At 39.9% G+C, this 22,347-nt stretch overlaps 1 protein-coding gene across 1 annotated transcript in view; it reads right to left on the reverse strand.

Moving 5' to 3' along the window:
* LOC146329520 (voltage-dependent T-type calcium channel subunit alpha-1I-like) overlaps positions 1-10,737 on the reverse strand; it is an 89,178-nt gene extending 78,441 nt beyond the window's left edge. The window contains exons 1-3 of the mRNA XM_084714437.1: positions 10,589-10,737; positions 9,875-9,998; positions 6,904-6,972 (exon numbers count right to left, since the gene is read on the reverse strand). Of these exons, the coding sequence (XP_084570563.1) occupies positions 6,904-6,972; positions 9,875-9,998; positions 10,589-10,737 (342 nt within the window). The remainder of the gene's footprint in view (positions 1-6,903; positions 6,973-9,874; positions 9,999-10,588) is intronic.
* Between the last annotated feature and the right edge of the window lie 11,610 nt (positions 10,738-22,347).

Genomic DNA, 22,347 nt, shown 5'->3' on the forward strand with positions numbered 1-22,347 from the left:
TAGCAGGTTGGTGCCAGCGTTATCATCAAAGCCTCCTCCTCTCCTCTCACACTACCAGCTGTCCTTTGGCTGACAGCGTGAGTATGTCACATTAAGTTCCAATTTAAATTACATTCAAACTCCATTTGCAATATCACTTAGCAGAAAATATGGCAATTATTGTACTTGTCGCTTCGGAGTTATTTTTGCAATCTGATGTTTAAGATGGGATTCCATTGCTGCACATCAACTTGAAAATTACCATAATGGATCTTTGATGAGTGTCCACTATACCGTCCTTTATTCAAAAAAACCTTTGCAGCCAGAATACTATAATACTTTGGGTGATGAGTCTGACTGAGAATCTGACCTCAGTATGAGACAGATCTCATCTTTTGGCCATTAAATGCATTTTTCTTTTGAATAAAGTGACCAAGGTAGTCAAATGGAGCTAACTGTGGCTTCTGGGCTGTGGACTGGCACCAGAAAGCCAAATGTGAGCCGGCTCTGGCCTATATGTGTATCGGTAGTTGTAATGGGCTGAGGATCAACAAAGTTTACCCACCTGTTTTGTTTTGTCAAATGTGTTAGCTTAATGTTTGACAGGATAAATTCTTTGAGAATGAAGAAAATTCTAAGCTGTTGTACCCAAGGGTGGACGGTGGGTGTCCAAAGTGCGTATGGGGTTTGTATCCTCAGCCCCGTCTATATTTAGGTAGCTGTGAGTATCTGAACATAACCACAAACAAAAAAACACTGATTATGTTAAGTTTCTTCTTTTTCAAATTAAAAATATACTGTCAGTGGCTCATGTATAGGCACTGATCCTTCACAGTACATACAGGGGCCATGGTCTAGTGGACACAGCCACACAAAGACTGCACATTATGTAGATTGAAGCATGTAACATGGAACCACGAGTGCCAGTTCCCCCCATAGACTTCCTACCATAGCTAAGCATGTGCCCTGATTAGCACAACAAGCTGACTTGTCAGTCATGCTATGGCGAGTACAAATGAACCTGCCTGTGTCCTGGGAACAGTTTGGGTTCCTGGGCGGTAACAACAGCAACAGAAAGAGAGCTGAGGATAACATTGAACGTGCTGATTTTACTGCTTGGCACAACACATGCAACACATGAATGTTGAGGTGCAGTGGTGGACTCAGGCTTTCTGTGGGAACAGGGCAGAAAAAATTAAAAGGGCACCAGAAACAGTTCTAGTCCTTGGTTTGGATTAAAATTGTTTTATTGTGTGACTTAAAGTACAAAAACTGTAATAAAAACGCAGGGAATTATTGACTATTTTACCATTTAGAGGCACGTAAAGAGCTAAATTATTATCTAGCATGAAAGCAGCCTATGTGGCACTGCATTTTCTCCCCTGGAAGGGGACTCTAGTAGGCACTTTATCTTGTTTTATCTACCATTGGGGCAATCAAGAGGGCACTTTTGCTGCATTTCAAGCACTAGGGCACCTAGGGTGCTCATGACCCTCAACCGTGACCCTGAAACTGGTGTACAAACAGAGCCACAACATCTGTGTACTGTTACACAATTAGTTCTCAGTAAATGCTTTGCAGATTGTCCTAATAAAAAGTTCAGGCATGCTGGATTCAGGATATTATATCAGCCACCTGTTAAGTATTGAGTGTGTAATTTATTTTCTGCCCCTTTAACTACAAACACGTTTGCCCGAGTCAGTAGTAAATTAACATTTACACTTCATTTAATTATTAAATTTTATATTATGAAATTATCAACTCACTCATTAAACAGCATTGCATTTTTTTCTATTTCTTAGGTGGTGCACACTAATTATCCAGTAAATGAGATGGATAAAAGTTTGACAAAATGCTATTTATTATATGTTAAGCTTTTGCTGAGAGTACACATCTTCTCCAACGTCATCATTCCTCTTGTAGCAGACATCAGCTGAACAGTGCAATCACGAAACATTCACAGACGATTCGGAGAAGCAGAAACCGCTTGATTGAATACTGATGCTGACGATGAATTAAACATTAACAGTCGTTTTTGAGAAGAATCATTTGTAGTTTTACTTATGTATTTTTCTTACACCAGTATTAAGTAATATTCTGGTAATGTAACAGTACTTGTGTACAGATTTTTAGCACTCTTTCCACCACTGATGCTTTCTTTCTTCAGACATGGACTGTAAACTACTGGTAGCGTGCAGATAGATCTAAAAGGACAAACGTAAATATTTCTGTGACTTCCTGTGTCTTCTTTGAAGGCTGCTGGAAACTGTCCAACTTGTCCACAGCTTTTTGTCATGAATATTGAGGTCCCCTGCTGTGGCTGCCTGCTCTGGTCTACTTTTCAGGCAAGGCCCGGTTCATCTCAAACAAGCTTATTCATTTTCTCAGCCCAACATGAAGAGTCTTAATGGAGGAGTTCTTACCAGCTAACAACAGCTGTGACGCTTGTGGAATGCACTTTAGCAAATGGCATTCATTGTGCTAATGTCTTGAGCTGGACATGTCTCAAAAACGCTGCTTGGTAATGCTACTTGAAGCTAAAAAAGCAAGATCACAGTCTCCACGTCTTTCAGCTTCTGTCACTAAGCTCCTTGCTAAGTGATACAAAGCTATTTTAAAGAAAACGCTGCTGACTTCACAGCTGTACGTACTCAAAGCTGTTAGTTTCAAAGTTTTGCATGAGCTTCAAGCTAATTGCTGTTTCATGTCAGCCCCACAGCTGAATGCTGAGGTAAGAAATGGACCGATGACAGACTCTTTACTACAGTATGGCAAAAAAAAAAAAAATAAAAGTTGCATACTGTAACTTCAAATTAAGTGCGATGACAGTGAAAGTGCAGAAAATCGTGCAAGAGAAAGGTTGCTAAACTCATTCTGTCAGGCCTGCTTAGATCTTTGATCAGTTTTAGCAGGCAAAAGACAGTGTGACAAGAACAAGTCAACTCTGTATGAGTTTATGTGTGTAAAGATGTGTGTGTGTGTGTGTGTGTGTGTGTGTGTGAGAGAGAGAGAGAGAGAGAGAGAGACAGAGAAAGGGGGAGGGGTGGGAAGATAGCCAGATCGACGCTCCCCTCCCTGCTTCTCATTAGAGACCGATGTTCAAGGTCAGACTCACAGCGTGCAGGTAACACTGTTTACACTGATCACTACTGCTCATGTATGGGTGCATCTGTGTGTGCGTGTGTGCGTGTGTGTGTGTGCGTGGACGGGAAATGAGAGCCTCTGTGATGGAGTACGTCTCAGAGAGGAAACCCTGTTTAATTAGTGCTCCTCCGAGAGCGATTGGACTGACCAGCCTGGAACAGCAGATTAAGAGCAACAAGCAAAGGAGGAGAGAAGGAGGATACTGTGAGAACAAAATCATGTTGTACTGGTCCTGTATTGACACAAATACAGGAAAAACAAGAAGCATCGCAAGAGATCATTACCTCAAATGTCCATGAATGAATATATTACTGTTTTTTGTTCAAACTGCTGACATTCTTTAACCACACTTTACATTTATAAAGAGCATAATTGCTTTTTTCCCCACTTTGAAATGTTCCCGAGTGCACAGCTCAACCTGTGAAATTGTGCAAAATATTTTGACATTTACACCGTGAGAAACTAAATCAATTAAAGGGTACTTATCTGATATTTCCTATGTGAAAAGTCTCAGATGATGAATATGTTTTAAACTGCATGGAAATTATTACAGGAGGAAAGCAGCTAGAGAGGCAAAAGCTTTACAAAAATCTTTGTATCTGACTGCATTAATTTATAAAGGATGACAGGGAGATTATTATAAAGCTAAAATAGAACTGAATAACTGATTTGACATAAAAACAGGTAAATGAGTATGTAAGCACACAAACAAGTAAGTAAATAATTAAGTTAGTGAGTAAGTAAGTCATAAACTAAGCAAGCAAGTAAGTAAGTATGTACGTAAGTCAGTAGGTAAGCTAACAAGTAAGTAAGCAAGGAAATAAGTAAGCGAATAAGTCAGCAAAACAATTAAGCAAGTAAATGAGTAAGCCAATAAGTCAGCAAACAATCAATGTGTAGTGAGTAAGTGACAAAGTAAGTAAGGGAGTGAGTAAATAAGTTAGTAGGCAAGTTATTAGTTAAGTCAGTAAATAAGTAATTTATCATGTAAGCAAGTAAGTGAGTTAATAAGTAAATAAGTCAGCATATTATAGTGTGTAAACAAGTAATGAAACGTTTATGTCGATGCATCCCTTTCTGAGGAGACATTATAGCTGACTAAAAATGAGGACAGAGAAATGAAAATAAATAAATGTAAGTATAAACAGTCTCCTAAGTGCAAAGGGGGAGAGAGATCCAAAGTTTAGAGGACACAAAAGGACACAAAGGCACAGAAAACCTGTTCTCATCAAACACCTACATTTTTTTAATCACCCCTCGGTGTGTGATGCAGGCACACAAGGTCCACTTTTGCGTCGGTATGAGATCCTGCCAGAAAGCCTGTTTTAACTCATTGGTTAACAAAGTGAAATGGTTACAGTTTGGGTGGGTTTAGCAACAAAAAATACTCGGGTAGGTTTAGGTTCAGATATGTCTGGGGTTACAATAAGTATGTTACATTACATACGTCAAAAGACACCCCTGAAGCGGCTTGCAGAACATGACGCAAAAAAGACGAAATTCATGTGACGCACATAAGATTATGTTCCCTACAACTTTTAATAATGTTTTGGTTTTCACATGGGACATAAACCCTGGTCTCCTGGGTAAAAGTCTTGTGTTTGTTTGAGCCATCCATCCACCTCACCTCTTCCAGATCTTCCCTTTTTATACTACGTCCAAAGCCCGGTGCACGTCATACAGCCGCAATATGAGTTGTGGAGGAGTGTTGACAGAACATCAGCATTTGGCAAGTTAGAATGAGAACAGGCTGGCAAACACTGCATCAGTTTTAGGCCCTGAGTGAAGAACAACTAACAAGCCCTGATTAGAAAACCTCAGAGACCTATTGATGTCTGTAGTAGTTAATGCAGTCATTACCTGTGGCTACCTGAACATGCAGAGCTCTAAATGGGATTGTTTTATCATGAACTTAGAGGCGCCTTTTCAAACAAATCCGTCAAGTAAAATGTAGATTGATGGGCTGTTCATGCAGCACAAGGACATGGACAACTTTCGTAGCAGCACTGAGGTTAGCTATGATCAAATTTAGGTAAGAAAAGCTGAAAATGGTGAAGACTTCCCCCTTTATTCCCCAAAAACTGTTTGGAAATTATTCACAGGAGTAAGATAGGCAACCACGGCTTTACTGGGAAACTCCCAGATACATGTGTAGGTTATTCTTTGAGTTTTTTCCTGAGCTTGTGCTAAAGTTGTGGGGCTGTTAGCTCACTGTGACATTATACGTGATATTGGGCTAAACAAACTAAACAAAGCTTGTCATGACTTGATAAAATGAAAATAAATGTGTTATCTTTTTCCTTGCACTTTCCTTGTCAGCTTCGTATTGCTAAGCGGGGACTTGGTAAAGTTAATATCTGTGGCATGTGTTAGAAAATAAACGCTGTCACAAATATATTAAGACAAATGACTGCGTAAGTGTGTGTTTGGTGGGGTTTTGACACACACAACTACAGCAGAGATAAAGCTCATGTACAAATACAAGTGGAAGATTATTCCGTTGATTTTGTGACAGTTCAATAACAGGACAAATACTTCATTACTGAGTATCTGCGACGGTCACAACTTCAATTCCACAGTGTGTGGAAGTTAGTGCTACTGTGCGGCAACCGATACACTGTTCGAGATAAGAAAAATGAGCAGCGGGAGCGAGCTGGGACCACATTTGAGCGTGCAAATGAAGCGGGGCACAGATAACAACGGGGCTCGACTGATTAAATTACAAATGGGGGGACAAAAGAGCAGAGAGAACGATAAGAGACAGATGAATATGAAATTAATTAAAGGAGCGGCACGGGGAAGATAAAGCAAATGAAAATGTGAGTGATCGGAAGCCTGATTGAGGGAAAGGAAGTAAATAAAGATGCAAAGAAGGGAGATGAAGATACGGAAGTGACTATAGAACAAATGGAGCCAAGTTCAACCCGAGGCCAGATGCATATATGTGCGTATATGTGAACTCTGCACCACCGCAGAACTGAGCTGATCTACATTTCATTGTGCTACACATGTCTTCATTATCCCTGGTCATAAATAAATGACTACAGCGTTTCTACCAATGCAGAAAACGCCCGGAGACACAGAGCCCTTAATAATGGATGATGCCTTGACTTCTGGACAGCAGATTAGTGGATTAAAAAGAGTATGTGAATGTGTGTGCGTGTGTGTGTGTTTGTGTGTGTGTGTGTTTATCGATGGGAAGTCCAGGAGTAGCTAAAGGCCAGCAGAAGAGAGATAGCCTTCTAATTAACTGCATTATCTAGCTGCCCATCGCTAATGGGACATGTGCAACTGATTAAACCGCAAGTTGCAGAGCTGTCAAGAAATGAGGAGGAGGAGGAGGATGGGGTGAAAAAAAAGGATGGGAGGAGAAAATAAGAGCTGGAGATGAAAGGAGAGGAGAGATAAGAGAGGAGAAGATGAGAAGAAAGGAGGAAAAACATAATGGAGAGGTGGAAAGATGAGGGAAGATAGGAAATGAGGTGAGGAAAGAAGTGGACAAGAGTAGTAGAGACACAAGGGGATAAAAGAAAATAGAGGAAGAGAGGGGGAAAATGTATATACTGGAGAAAAATGAGGGTTTTAGAAAGAAGAAGAGACAATATCAGTTTAGAGGTATAAAGATGAGAGGGAGATGATATGAGATACAAGGTCAACACAAGAGAGGAAAGAGGGGAAAAATACACAGAAAAGGAAATGCATAAGAAAGGGGATGATTAGGATGTGATGAGAGCGAGGGGAGAAAGAAAGTATAGGAAGTAGAAGAGACCAGCATTTTACCTTGACAGTCATCTCAGCAACAAAGATGGCAGTAAAGATGTAATTGGAAATTGTGAGAAACACCCTTTCCTGTAACAAAAGGAGAAAGGACAAAAATGAGAGGGAGAAAGTCTGAAGGATAGGGGGGGGGGGGGGGGGCGAGGAATAGAAGAATTAAAAGAGACAGGAGGAAGATAGAAAGTTTGGGAAGACGAGATGTTAAAGAAACGCTGCTTTCTTCAAAGCAGGACGTGAGAATTACAATCAGTTCTGCTCCTTTGCTGTTGACTGAAATAAAGTTCACTGACTTCATTTGTCAGTGTTTCTGCTATTAAATTAAAATGACATCTTATTGCCAAATTAAATGCCAAGTTTCAAAGAGCCGCTAAGCTTTAATTTGAACACTTCAGATCACTTGCTTTGAAAAGTGCCTTCCATTCAATGTTTTGGTGCCGCCTGATTGCGGGAAAAAAAAATGGCTTAATGCCAGAACACAACAAGAGCTTGGAGCAAGGAAGCCAAAGTGGCATTTTGAAGTAGATTAATTTAATTAATCTGAATAATTGCTTGGTTTATACATCATTTGCAGAATTATTTCTTTTTAAACGAGCAACAGCTTGTTTACAAGAAATAGGATAAATTAAAGAGGGGTCATTATTACAACAGGAACTGAGGTTGTTCTCATATCAAACTGGAACTAGATGGAGTTTGACACTGAAATAATGCAGTGGAAAATAAGAAACAGTCAGGATTTAGCTCTAAAGTTTCAGATAATGTTAACTGTGTCAATTAAAAAAACATATGTATATATAGATCTATCTGTACACAATTATTTATTAGTTTAATAAAACTTTATAGCACCTTATACAGCAAGAGCCGAATCACCGTATGCAGACTTTAAGCCTACACTACATATATCAGTTACAACACATCACAAAACAGAGATTAGTCGTAGTTTTTTGATGCACTGGTCTGTTTTAGAAGTCTGGACTGTATTGCTTTCATAAAAGACACTACAAAAGAAGGACATGCACATCTCCGAGACCCAATGGGTTGGGCGCTGGATCACATAATATCAAATGCATAAAAAGAGAACTTTATATCTATTTTTGAAGTGTAAATTGGCAGAAATTTAGTCCCTGCTGGACTTTTTTTGTCGCTATTGGATATGTACCAAGCAGTGTAATCTAATGCATTGTGGGTATTTAAGATGGCGATATTTATATGTGTGTGTATAAATGAGTAGCAGTCTGAGGAAGAGCGTCCAGCTCGAAACGTTATGCTAATAAATTTTCATGCAGGAGGTCTTTGCAGATACTGTATTGCTTTCATAACACGTTTTCTTTCAGATGGTGGAAATGTGTAAATTTGCACATATTTAACACCAGATGTTTTTTACAGAGGGGGTTGTTTATATGTCATTCATAACCTGACATACACTCACCGGCCACTTTACTAGGTACACCTTGCTAATACCGGGTCGGACCACCTTTTGCCTTCAGGACTGCCTAAATTTGTCGTGGCATAGATTCAACAAGGTGCTGGACTTTTGGTCCATATTGACATGATAGCATCACAGGAAGCAGGGATTGAGACTATAACCAAGGTATGCAGAAGAGCATCTCTGAACGCACAACACGTCGAACCTTGAAGCAGATGGACTACAGCAGCAGAAGACCACACTGGGCGCCACTTCTGTCAGCTAAGAACAGGAAGCCGAGGCTACAATTCACACGGGCTCACCAAAATTTGACAGTAGAAGATTGAATAAACGCCACCTGGTCTGATTAAAGAGGTTATTTGAGTTATTGTTGCCTTTCTCTCATCTCAAACCAGTCTAACCATTCTCCTCTGACCTCTGGCATCAACAAGGCATTTTCACCCAGAGAACTGCCGCTCGATATTTTCTCTTTTTCAGATCATTCTCTGTAAACCCTAGAGATGGTTGTGTGTGAAAATCCCAGTAGATCAGCACTTTCTGAAATACTCAGACCAGCCTGTCTGACACCAACAACTTTGCCACGTTCAAAGTCACTTAAATCACCTTTCTTCCTCATTCTGATGCTCAGTTTGAATTTCATGCAGGTCGTCTTGACCAAGTCTACACACCTAAATGTACTGAATTGCTGCCATGTGATTGGTTGATTAGATATTTGCGTTAACGAGCAGTTAAACAGGTGTACCTAATAAAATGGCCAATGAGTGTATATTAACATTTTATTCCTTAAAAACATGGTAAAAATTCTTCTTCTTCTTCTTTTTCTTGATTTTGACTCTCAGAAAGAAACAACAGGTTAAAAAATTGCACACAGCCTTCATGTAGTCAGCAGAGCACAGAAGTAAGAAACAATGGAGTTGTGCATGAACAAAACAGTCCCTCGTCTCAGTCAGTTATCTTCCTGACAATCAATTCTGCAGTGATTCAGCGGTTTCTCCCATTTTCTTACTTGAAGATGAGTTCTTCCACCAATCTCAATTTGTCTAAAGTGATAACATCTAATTTCAGAGGTTTCCACAATTGAACCGAAGGCGAATCACCTCCAGCCCACTTCATCGTAATAGTTTTTCCAGCCAACATTAAAAGAAATTGAACTGTTTCTTTGTGTATCTTCAAAGAAATTTTTATTTTCAACGTCTGTTGAAAGTATTTTCTGATTTATGGAGCAATGAAAACAGACATCTAAAATCCCCTGCGTAAAAACCTTTGACATCTTATACAGCTACAAAATAAAACAATAATTTTGAACCTGGCTTCAGATTTTTTGTTCCTGAAATGCATGAAACGTTTTCATCCATTGTGCATCATATGTATCTGTAAAGATAACATTTCATGGTAATATATATTAGTTCAAATTTTCACCTATAGTGTCCTACTTTTAGTCTGTGTTCACTATTAACACAGTATTTAAAATTGTAGACACTGTATCCATGACCGATACATCCTATAAGTGCTCATCAGCTACAGATAAACATAGAGAAACACAGTTCTTACCAGACTTCCTTGCAGTATCTTCGGCCTCTCCAGAGCCACTGTGATGCAGTTGAGAAAGATGAAGGCCAGGACCACGTAGTCAAAGAGTTTATGAGCGATAATGGACTGGCAGAGCAATCTGAACCTGACAAGAGAGAAACAGAGGTGGTACAAGGATGTGAGTATGGTGTGAGATTTGTTCAAGAACTGTCCAAAAGGATAAGATACCCCAAAATGCATGGTTTTATGGGTGAAGGGAAATATAGTTTACTGTTGATATCTGATATTCTGCAGTGATTCGTGTGTTGAAAGCTGAGTATGATAAATGAACCAAAGGCGCCTGTGGGGAGCGCAAATAACTCCATCATGCCTAACATAAGTGTGCCAGACTGTAATCCTTTTAGTTTTGTCTCAGACCACCAATTCCGCAGGATAAGAAGATAAAACTGTGTCAAACAAACATCTTTTCAGCCATTGTAGTTTCTGTTTACACACAGTGGTTAATTTCTTAACAATACCATTAATTATACTGTTTTTACACCAAAATTAGCATGTATATGCAGTTTTTTTCTGATATTTCTGATTGTTCTGTTCTATAAATTGCTAAGATTTTCTCTTTGACTTTTGTGTTATGAGATATTAAGTAAAATGTTTTTGCGTCCCCTGCCCTCTAGCAAATTAAACAATCTGAAAAGTTTTAGTGTGTAAAATTACACGAAGGTGGTAACTTCTCACCAGGTGTAGATATTCTGTTTGTACCCTGTGACAAGAGCCACTGGTGTAGGGACTTTAATATCTGTAGACACCCGCAGTGTTGTTGTCAAATCATCAGCTCCACACGATCTGAAGGCAGTAAGCAGCTCCTGAGCGAAGCCCTCAACCATCTGAGCGCATCTGCCAGCTATAAAGGGAACAGAATATACCTACTGCTGCACCTGCTCCCTGGGTGAGGAAATCAATGCGCTAATCTGACTGCTTTTCCTCCAATCCTGGCAACCCTGTCCCTTTATCTATCGATTTAGATCTGGCAACCCTGTCCCCTGATATCGATCGTGACCAGCGGCATCGCTTGCGTAGGCACTTATCCCACTTGAGACACAACTTCTGTTGTTGGCTTGTTTCTCCTTTTGTTTGTTTGTCTGCTTCCCTCGCTTTAATTTTGCTTAGGTGCACTTGTTAGAGCAGACACACACATATGCTTACACACACAGTATGCTGCACACACTCAGGCATATATAGTACGCCGAGGCATAAACAAGACATAGACGCGCATATGCTCACACGCTCCCACACGCACATATGCAAAGTCATCCGCAAACACATGCATGAACACTACCAGAAATATGGCCTAACACAAGTGCACACACCGCCAACACACACAGGCCTTGCTTGACAGATGGCACCTGCCAGGATGCCAAAACACAGCCCCGGGGCCTGGCTTCTCTTAAGTGGCTATCAGCACGCAGGGAATCGGGTGAGTGAGCGAGTGGATGACTGAGTGATTTTTCTTTCGTGTTGCGTTCAGGGGCGTCTCTACCAGCGATGCATTGACGGCTGAAAGAAAACCTAATAACACAGACGAAGAACAGACACACGCACACAAACACACAACTGGGAGCCCACAGTCAATAACACTGTCTACAGCAAGAAAAAAAAAATGCTTTGGAGGAAGCACACAGCGACATCACTTTAACAAGCCATTTGTGAAACCAGAGGACAGCAGTTTTCTGTGTGTGAACAGACAAATGGTTTGACTGCGCAGCTCCCTGTTCCTCTGCATTATCAGGACAGAGCCGGTAATGTTTGCTAACATTTGTTTTCAGGGCCATTGGTCTTGCTTGTCGACTCATCTTTCCACACTTGGTCTGCGCTTTGGCGCTACATGCTAGAAACACTTTGCCAAAGCAAACTATCACGTACTGACACATCCAGAGACATGCTGCTCACTTTGTTTTTTTCACTGAAAGGTTAATCTTTGTTGCACACTTTGAAAGCAATATTATTATTATTATCATTACTATTATTACATTATAAATTTGGGTGAAATAATAATTTTGACCACTGCATATCATTAAAAATATGTAATTGAAGGGTTCCCAACCAGGGTTAGGGTTAGGGTTAAGGTTAGGTGAACTAGAATGTACATAACTAGCCAATCACAGCAACTCTGTACAAACAAGGGTCGTCCGGGTTCTACATCTCTTGTTGTATTTGTGTCTTTCTAACCTCTGAGCGAGGCATAACTAGCCAAGTACAAAAGAAATGTTGATGAGTTACAGTCATTAACATACGTATATAAAGATCAACAGAATGACAGCTCCCCAATGGTACAGCCAAAACACCTCTATTGCCCCCTGGTGGGTCGCTGCAGTATAGGTCATAAATCCCAACCTCTCCATACTAGCTGTTACCATTAGTTCTTATTACACTAATATGTCTTCAAGTGTTAATTTTTACTGATAAGTTTGGTTTTAATTAGTCATTTCATGCTATCAAAAGGTGGTTTCACATCATGATTGACAGCTGAGTCCTGCTCGCGACCCGGCCGGGTGTGTGGGTGGGAACTCGATACTGTGGCTCCAACGCTGGTCACAACAGACCAGAGTCACCAGAACGAGATGGTAGGGCTCGTATCCGGGACATTTTGGCTTCATTTTTATACAGTGGGAGGAAGCGGAGGCTTGTCGTCCATCTGTATAGAGTCAACGGTTACAATGGTTGACAACCTTGATGTTCCACTTCAAGCCCGGCAAAAATGCACATCGATTTTCGATGCGTCATTTGAGGGCCTTAGCGAAGTGATACAAGGCATCAGAGAGAGAGAGAGAGAGGCGGATTTTACAGTTTGTATTTTCAAATTACTTCATGCAGCTTTAAATAAATGTTAGCCAGTTTTACATGTCACTTGTTTATTGGAGACTTTCCACATCATTGGAGATTTTTGAGGAGAGAATCACACCAGTCCATGAAAGTTCAGCAGAATATATGAGGACTGAGGGCATCTGCATCTTCAAAGCCCCCAAAACTTGGCTTCTTCCTGGAAAATTCTTCAAACATGTTTAAAATCTATCTTTAATTTTGTCATCCTGATTGTTATTTTGCAGTGCTATTCTATTTTGTACACACAACATCTATTGCTCATATGCTCTACTTGAGGTTTCTTCCATTCCCCCCCCCCCTGCACCAGTTAAACTCAACCGCCCTAATTTTCATCAGTTTTGACTGGAATTGTCCACTCACTTGTTCTGAGGGGAGAACAGGTAGACAGACCACTCCTCCCTGGTTTCACACCAGTCTGGTTTGTACACCTCCATCATCTTCTGGATGCGGAAGCACAAACTCTGGAGGAAAGAGGAGCGAAACGAAACAGGGATGAGAAGTGACGGTATGAGAAAAGATCAGAGATTAGAGATATACATTCAAAATTTTGTGTTAAGATTTCTGTATTTCAGCTCGTTAAACCATCATTGACATCATCAGACTTTTTGCTGCAAGTTCCACATGGATCAACACCCACAACTACAGCAGATAGAGTATTTATCTTTTTACACATGACTCTTCATTTGATTCCCCTTCTAGCCATAATGTAAATACTATTAAAATGATTGAATATTTTCACCCGAAAGAAATTAGAAGATCTCTGGCATGCTCGGAAATTTCATAAAGTGACTGCCAACCCACTGCAGAGGTTAGATAAACCAATAGCGCTGCCTCATTTCAACACCAACTCCCACGATGATTATGGTTTATGTTTTTTTTTCAGTATTATCTCAGCATATCTGGGAACCAATAAAGAATTCCCCGTTTATTCACTGCAGCATCCCTGAGTCTTAAAGCTCCTCTCTCATTCTGACATATAAACAACAACAATAAAAGATACACAACTGCTATTTTAGAATCTGTCCTAAAGCTAAAGTATCTTGTTTAGCACCTCATCCCTACAGACATAACAGAATGAAGTGCCACTATATCCTCTAAAGAGGTGATAATCATTCATTTATTTGTTGCCTTTATGGCATTTCGTTTTTATTGGGTCGTCCTGGTGACTCACGTAATCTGTCTCTTCATCGAGGTCTGCTCTGTCCTTGCGTGCATTGACCTGAGGGAAAACCTCAGCCATCAGCTGAGTGTGGGGGCCCGGCGTCTTGCCGTTACAGTCCCGGTGGTCCACTCCTAATCCACTACCAGCCCCAGACCCCCCAGTGATGGATCCCCCTGCCCCAGACCCGCTCCTCCTCCCGGGCTCTGGGTGGACAGAGGGCAGGCCCGCGGGCTGCCCGCCCGCCCGAAACAGCTCCGGGAGCTCCAAGGAAAGGGCCCGTCTGTCCCTCCTCCCAGCAAAGTGTCTGGAGAGGAAGAGTGGAGGTGGAGGTGGATGATGAGGAGGCAGGGGATGATGGGAGTGAGACGGGTGGGAGAGAAGGGACTCCTGCTCGGCGGCATAGGTGTAGGAGTGGGGGGTGCGGGTGCTGTGCACACGGAGGCTTCCTCCGACCAGAGGAGCACCACCAAACCCGTAGCTCCTCCGGCCCAGGCTGTTTGAGCTCGACCTGCAGAGCAGACAAGATCAAGAGTACAATTAAGACGTGTTTAATATTGATGAACAATTAATAAAGTATCAATAAAGAGATAACACTATTGTGCATATTAAGAGTTTAGTCATGAAGTAAATAGGAGCGTAAAACAACAGCAAAGGTTTGATGTTTCCCTGATGGTAATTAAGGCTTAATGAAGGCATTAAGAATTCATTGAGGCAATAGCTGAAATCAATCTCTGTAAGTAAATTTCATTATCTACCTGCGGCTCCATGCAGACTGTGGATGGAACGGGCGCCCCCAGTTATGATAGTTGGGACTGCGACCGTGACGCTAGAATAGACACAAAGCAGGTTAGAGAAACTGTCAGCAGTTTGCATCCAGTAAAGCCAGATCTACCCAAAACTAAATATCATTTTCCAATAAATGTGTGCTGTAAACAAGTATGTCAAAGTGCTAAAAAAGAAAGTGTTGTGAGACTGGCACTGCACATATAGATATATTGGTCTTCATGTGGGTGATTTTTGCTAAATATCTTTGCTGCATGAGCTTTAATTTTGTTTTCCTTTTGATTTTGTTTCATTCTAAGTGCCTCTGCATTACTCCCCCAGGAAAATAAAGTGATTTGAATTGAACTGAACCTTCCTGAGGACTGGAGATTTGACTAAATCTGACATATTTGCATCATAATGATGTCAACAGAACCGGATTAGTCTAGCTCAACTCCTGGATCATTATTATGTTATTTCATCCCACAGACGCTCAACAGCACCACAACAATTGAGCCATGATAGACAAATATTGGTGTTTGATATGACTTAAGAATAAACCAAATACATGAATGTAAAAGCTAATGTAATATTTTTCACTTCCATTCACTGAGCCTCTCCTGAAACTGTTTGGAAACCCACTGGCAGGCTGTTCTCACACTCTACAAGATTGATTGTTATTTATTACACCTGGACTTTTGTTTCTGTTGTTTTGGCCATGATTCTTGAAAATATGGCCACAACCCAAAGAAATCCGATGGTGCAAGACACACCAGTTCTCAGACCGTCAGATGGGTTGTAAACAAAGTCTCAGATTTACCAAACCAATGTGACAGATCAAGTGAGCAAGCAGACAGCACAACCACAACCAAACTAGAAACATTCAACACACAAATTTCCTGACTCAACTTTGACCCACGGTAGCTGCCACAGTTCAGTCAGACAGCTCACGTTTAAGAATGTTTATTGCAGCAGCAGAACATAATTAGAGTTTGGTGTCTAGGCTCTGACCTCATCACTCCTCGCAGATTATGTTCACATAAAGATTTTGAAGAGTGATTTTCCAGTGCCATGACAGATCACTGCAAATATTTTGGGTGCACTCACTTTGGACAGAAATGAATGCAAAACAACAAAAATCTTAAGATTATCCTACAACGTACACTGCTCTGGATGAATAAATTAAGGAAAACCTTACAAATAAGTTGTTTAAATATTGGTTATAAATGCACCACAGTCTTCACAATTCAACAATGTCTATGTCTCTCTTTCTAAATTCTCTAAACTCCTAGGAATCACTGTTTGTCTTTAAACTCATCAAAAGTTAATTCTCCTAAACTTGTTAGCCAGAAATGTTCTTTAACAAGCATCTCCCATGGCTCCAGTGGAGCTGCTTAGCTGCTGCCAGTAAAAAAGTATACAGTTTTAATATGGAGCTATAGGGAGAAGTGGAAAACACCACTGCTGTTACTGTACATCAATCATTTCTTAATAAATAAGTAACTGACCAAACAACTGAAACATAAACTGGGATTTTTCAAATGAGACTGCAGTGCACTCAGCAGGCTGTCATCAAGTTTAACATGCAAGCCCCTGAGTGCCGGTTCCACTTAAAGGAACACAACCAGTTCTGTTTCTTTCCGCGTGTCTAATCCCCTCAGCATGATAGACCTAATTATATGTTTTTACCCTTGGAAACGTACATGTCACCAGTCACAGCCTGAGCCGACGCCATATACCGGAGAACCTATGCATCCGTCTCTATAGAAACTGTGGTGAAGCGTGCACGCTAGCTGTTGAATAACACCTCGGTCCACACAGAACCGCACTGCGGATCACTCAAGAGGAACATTAAGTGTGTGTTTGCGTGTGTGTGTGTTTTAGACACCGAATATTATTGCCAAGACAATTTGTTCCACACTATGTGGCACAAAGCATATACAATAGCTGAAATTAATGTACTGTGTATTATGTAGTCAGCCTCCTTCTTTGCTGCCAAACATATCATAACTACAGCAACTTTCTCTTATATAGAATGTAATTGAATGTCAGTAGCTATGTCAAATTAAATTATCATTCCATCAAATAAAATGGTTTATCACCAGATGTACTGTATACCTCTGCATTAACGCAGCTTTTTCTCCAGTCACTGAAAACTGTGTTATACCTTCTATTGATTTCTCTTAAGGCGCAATTTTGCTGACACTGAACTAAGATTAACTATTGTAAGGAAAACAAATTTCACCAATCAAGGCTGGTCATTAGAGACAAGCATTCTTGCTCTGTTTTACAAAATGAATAGAAACTAAAATTGTTAAAGTCGTGTGGAACAATCATGGGGTTGCAGCAGTAGAGGAAGAGCGGTAGTAGTAGTTGCAGCAGACACAGTACTCACACCAGTACCTGTATACTGGTCAAATATTACTCTAACTTTCACTACAAGTGAAAGTGTCGCAGTCAAAATTTTACTTGAGTTAAAGTACCAGAGTACTTGATTTTAAAAATACTTACCGGTAAGTATTTAGTAGTTTCTAATATCAAACCACGCTGTATTGTTTTCACGATGCATTTACAGAACCTTGTAAATCTCTGAAACCACCTCATGATGCACTGGCTTGCTTGTAGAACCACTCTGCTACACAAAGCCTATAGAAACACCAACTTCAACATAGAAATGCAATCAAAACCAAAAAGGACAGCTATTGTCATTTTCTGATGTAACTGTATGAAAATCACTGCATAAAATTAGATTGTTAACCCTAACTATAACCCTATAGCCAACTGTAAGGAGTTCTCAAAGTTGAAGTCGAATTTCTCTTTTTCCGATTACAATAACATCTTCAGATTTAATTTAGTCTTCCTCCTGCCATCGCCGTTGTTTGAATGAAAGGAGGGCTTGTGTTTGTCACGGAGCATGCCTTGATGACGTATTCCTGCTTTTACATCAATCCCAGTTGAGAGCGGGCACTGTGATTGGTTTCTTTCTGCAAGGAACACGGCATGTGGTTAGCCTAAAAGTAACAAGTATCGACAACCTTCCTAGAAATGTAGTGCCGTCAAAAGTACAATATTTGTCTTTGAAATGTAGTGGAGTGAAAGTCATAAGTTTCCCCCCCAAAAAAACAAATACTCAAGTACAGATACTCAAAAATGTACTTAAGTACAGCACTCAAGTAAATGTACTTTGTTACTGCTCTCCACTGCCTTTATCTAACCATTCACATCCACTATCAGTAGAGTTACAGCCTTTTCTGGCTGCAGGTATACAGCAGGTGTGTATTCATGATTTTGACATGTGGGCGAGCTGCAATTAATCAGTTCAACTGAGATCAACAATCTCTTTTACAAGAGAGTCCAAGGCAGCAGCCATTTTTATTCAATGCCTCTTTAATATCAAGCATTGTCTGTGTGTGCAGACTGAGATTTAAAATGCTCTGTTAAATTCACAGGCAAAGTGCTGGCTGCTGTTTACACTGCACTTTATATTGCTTATTTGGATTTTGCTTATTGAGTTTTAGTAGTTTGAGTTCATTGCTAATCTAAAGTTTTGTTTTGTTTTAGTGCTGCAGCTGGTGTTGGCCTTTGGTTGGCTGCAGCTCTGGTATTAATTTGGGTGTTTTTTTCTGTTGGGGTAAAAAAAAGGGGGTCTAATTTGTTTGCAGTTTTGGTAGTTTTGGTAGTCTGGTGGTTACTTTTGGTTTATCCACTGATACTTCCAGGGCATCAGCCTGCTAACTGGTGTGTCACCCTCCCTGCAGCGAGACATTCCACTTTTTAACCTCTGGAAACTGATGTTAATGACCCTTGTTGTAATTGACACACACTAACTGTTGGCTTCATTATTCAGGTTCACTTGTATGTATATCAGAGCTTAGTGTGTGTCACATATGTAAGCTGATGAGACCATCAGCGAGAAGATCATCTTTTTCCTTGTAGTTATTTTTAATGCCTGCCACTGGGTTGGATTCTCTGTGAAAGATGAAACAAAAGTTTTTACTTTTCCCCAGTCAAAGTTACAGCGAGTATACATTACCCAGTTATAAACAAGCAGGTGGAGATTTTTCTTTAGATAATTTTATTTTTGACGTTATATTTTGTGGTTATTACAATGGAAACTAGTGCTTTTGTCCACAAGGGTCTCCAAAATCAACAAAACGTGAAAGTGCCTTGCGGTAGCTTTAATGTTATGTTAAGAGAGATGTTTAATCCCACTATGTACTTTATTTTTCAAATTCTTTATGCATCACAGTTTTTCTCATTAATTACAGAGACAGTCTAATTCGTTCCACCACAGTTTCATAATGAAGCAAGAATATTTTTATAAAAGTTTTCCAACGTTGTGCTTTGCACCACTGCCTCAGCAAAGCTCCCAATTTGGCTCTCAAACTTTACCAGTTTGATGCATTCAATTTTAAAACGTGAAAAAGAACAAAACCTCACCCACGGCATTTTCACAAAGTCCTGTGGGAAACTGCATCATCACTGATTCGTCCTCAGACAAATGGAAAAAAAAACTGTCATCCAGTTTAATATGCAAAACCCTGACTTTGACTTGATTGTGCTGCAACACAACAGAGTGATGTATTTTTGTCCCTGAGATTCATCTGAGTCCAATCAGCAGCGTCTGATTGACTGTATGAGACAGTGAAACAAACAAATCATCCAACAAACAGATGGAACTGATACACAGTTCAAAGTGTGATTTCATCAAAGAGGACCTAACGCTGTTTGAGCTGCTGATAAAACTTCAGAAAAAACGTCTGTAAAACTTTCTTGAACGCTTATTACTGCGGCGCTTTTGCTCCAAGTGATGTAACCACAGCCTTCTGATATCAATTAACTTGAAGCGCCCTGAGAGAGGAGGAGGAGACTTCACAGTGAAGTGGATCTTCCACACCCACTGTGTTTAACACTACAACCTCTGAGGTTAGAGCGTCGCTAAACTACAGCTTATCATCTCTCTGGTTTCCCCTCCGCTCTATCTTCACATCACTGCATTACCCTCCCTGTCTCTCTGTTCTTTTTTTTCCCCCTCTCTATTCCTCTCAGTTTCTCCTGCGCCGAACACAAGAGGGGAACAGTCAATTAATACAAGTTGCCATGGCAACTGTTGATTTCTCTCTCCTGAGGTTTTGGCTCAGGCACAAACTGTGGCATCCCTGCTGCGTTTGGGTGACAAAATAAAAGCGCCCCTTTGCAAGTTGTGTTTGTTCTTTTTCTCATGTGCTACTCTGCCACATTTGTTACAGAATTTGTGAAGCAAAATGAATTCATTTTGGTCATTATGCAGGCTGGAACCAGCTGTCTGTCTTAGGAACACTCTGACCAATGCAACTTTTAAATCCAGAAAACCTCATTGTTCTAAAGCACTTCTAACTAAATATGTTTAGAACTTAAAGTCTTATTAGAATTATAGATTATTTGTTTCACTCTATTTTTTGATAGATTTAACTGTTTTATCCTACTCTATTTAATTGTGTTAACTATGAATTGTGTTGTTTCAACTTTAATTTTATTTTTTCTACTTCTCTGGATAGCACCTTGAATTTAACTCCATATCATATGCTTTAGAAATAAAAAACACCTGTGGAAAGAGTACTGAAAATTTGTACTCAAGTACAAGTACTGTCACATTACTAAAATATTACTCGATTACAAGTAAAAGTACGGGTGTTAGAAAAATACTTAAGTAAAAGTACAAAGTACCCATCTCAAAAACTAGTCAAAATATTTGTTACTTTTAACCTTTGATGCCATCATCACCTCTCCAAACTAGGGTTACAATTTTTGTGCAGTAGTTGAAAACATTAACAATCGATTAATCATCAATAATTTATAAGATTTTTTTCTTTATTTTTTTCAACAATTAATTAACTGCAATTAATCAATTTTCTGACGGTAAACTGAATATCTTTGAGTTGTGAGACACTGATCAATATTTTCTGACATTTTATGGACCAAACAACTAAATCGATTAGTGGAAAAATTATTGCCAGATTGATCACTAGTTGAAAAATAGGTCCAAACGTGTGAAAACAGGCGGACCACTTAGACCTATTTTTCAGTTGACGAGACTGTGACGTACGTGTCCTGTTTTTCATTGGTTCGTTTGTGATCAGATCACCTGATTAGCTACTAAAACACAGATGAAAGGTTTGTACTCAGTACACTCAGAGTTTAAAGGTAACTAAGTAGATTACATCTTGAATATAATAATGAATATTTAAGTGCAAGTTAAAGTACAGAATTAAAAATCTACTCATAAAAGTACAAGTACTCAAAAACCTACTTAATTACAGTAATTTGAGTATTTGTAATTAGTTACTTCCACCCCTGATAAAAACTGCCGTTCCTAAAACCTATGCCTACTGAATTTGGTCATGGCAGAAGTTCCCTTAAAAATGATAAAACTCTCTCTTGATTTTTTCTTTTGATTTGTGTTTTGTTTTTCAAGTTAAAAAACTCAATATTTTCTGGGCTGGTAAAAGTCTGGGCAGCAGTTTTAAATGTGTTTCATCACATTATTATTCACATCAGTCTAAATTTTGACATGCAAAACTTATTTTGAAAGTGGAGCCTTTGATGGAAGCTAATATTGATTTTTTTTAAAGCACTGTAGCTTTCTGGAAAGATCGACGTGTTTCTCCATTACAGGCACCAACCAGTATAAAATTCCATGGCACGGTTCCATTTATGTTGATGCAGGGTGTGTAAAATGTAAATGGAAAGCTTACAAGTCTGAAATTTTAGTCAACCATAACAGTAAACTATTTTTTTAAGATAAGAAGCCATTAAATTCAGATGATCGATTTTAAAATCTGAGTTTGCTTGAGTCTAATGTACACCATTCTTTTACCTGATGAAAGTAAAATTAAATGTTTATCCGTCTCATCCCAGTTTAAATATTGTGCAAATAGATTTTCAAATCATACTGACAGAACTACAAAGGAACACTTTGTTCAAAGGAAGAAAAACAAAGTCATCTCTTGTTAAAGCTGAAAAAGTTGTCGGTGAAAATTGTTGGAAAATGGTTAGTGATGCAAAGTACACTTAAAGTTGTCTGATATGTCTACAAACGTGCGCGTGTGTCAGTGGATGAGACGAGTACGGCCGCGTACCAGAGAGAGGGAGCGTCTCTCCAGGCTGCTCTTGCCCAGGCTCATCACGCTGCTCTTCCTGGACTCGATGGTGAAGCTCCGCCTTTCTGAGGAGTAAGATCCTCTGGACCCTGAGAGAGCGCCCAGCTCCAGGTGGCCGTTGGGTGTCAGCGTGCAGATCCTGGGGTCTAGAGGCAGTTTAGACAAAGCAGTTAGTGTACATTTTGTTTATGCAATGTCTGTTGATAACATTTACATTGTTAGGCACTGTCAATATACAACTTTAGCTCATTCCTGAAGTCATCTTTTCATAACTCTGTTCCGCTCAACCACTTTCTATCAAGTTGTCTTGTATATCTCTATTTCACCTGGTGATTCCCTACATTTTTCAGACTGACATTTGCCAACCCGCAGGCAACGGGCTTCAAACTGCTGTGGGTTAGACATGCAGGTGCAAAGAGCCATCACAGTAATAACACAGTGAGGCTTTTTGAAATGGAGAAAGGAGGGAAAATGTCAAGCTTACTGAGGTCTGGAGGAAGTCCAAATACATTTTGGACTTTTCACAAAGTTTAGAAAGCCTAACACAGCGA

Source organism: Lutjanus erythropterus, chromosome 3 (assembly GCF_056507025.1).
Source record: "Lutjanus erythropterus isolate fLutEry1 chromosome 3, fLutEry1.hap2, whole genome shotgun sequence".
NCBI lineage: Eukaryota > Metazoa > Chordata > Actinopteri > Lutjaniformes > Lutjanidae > Lutjanus > Lutjanus erythropterus.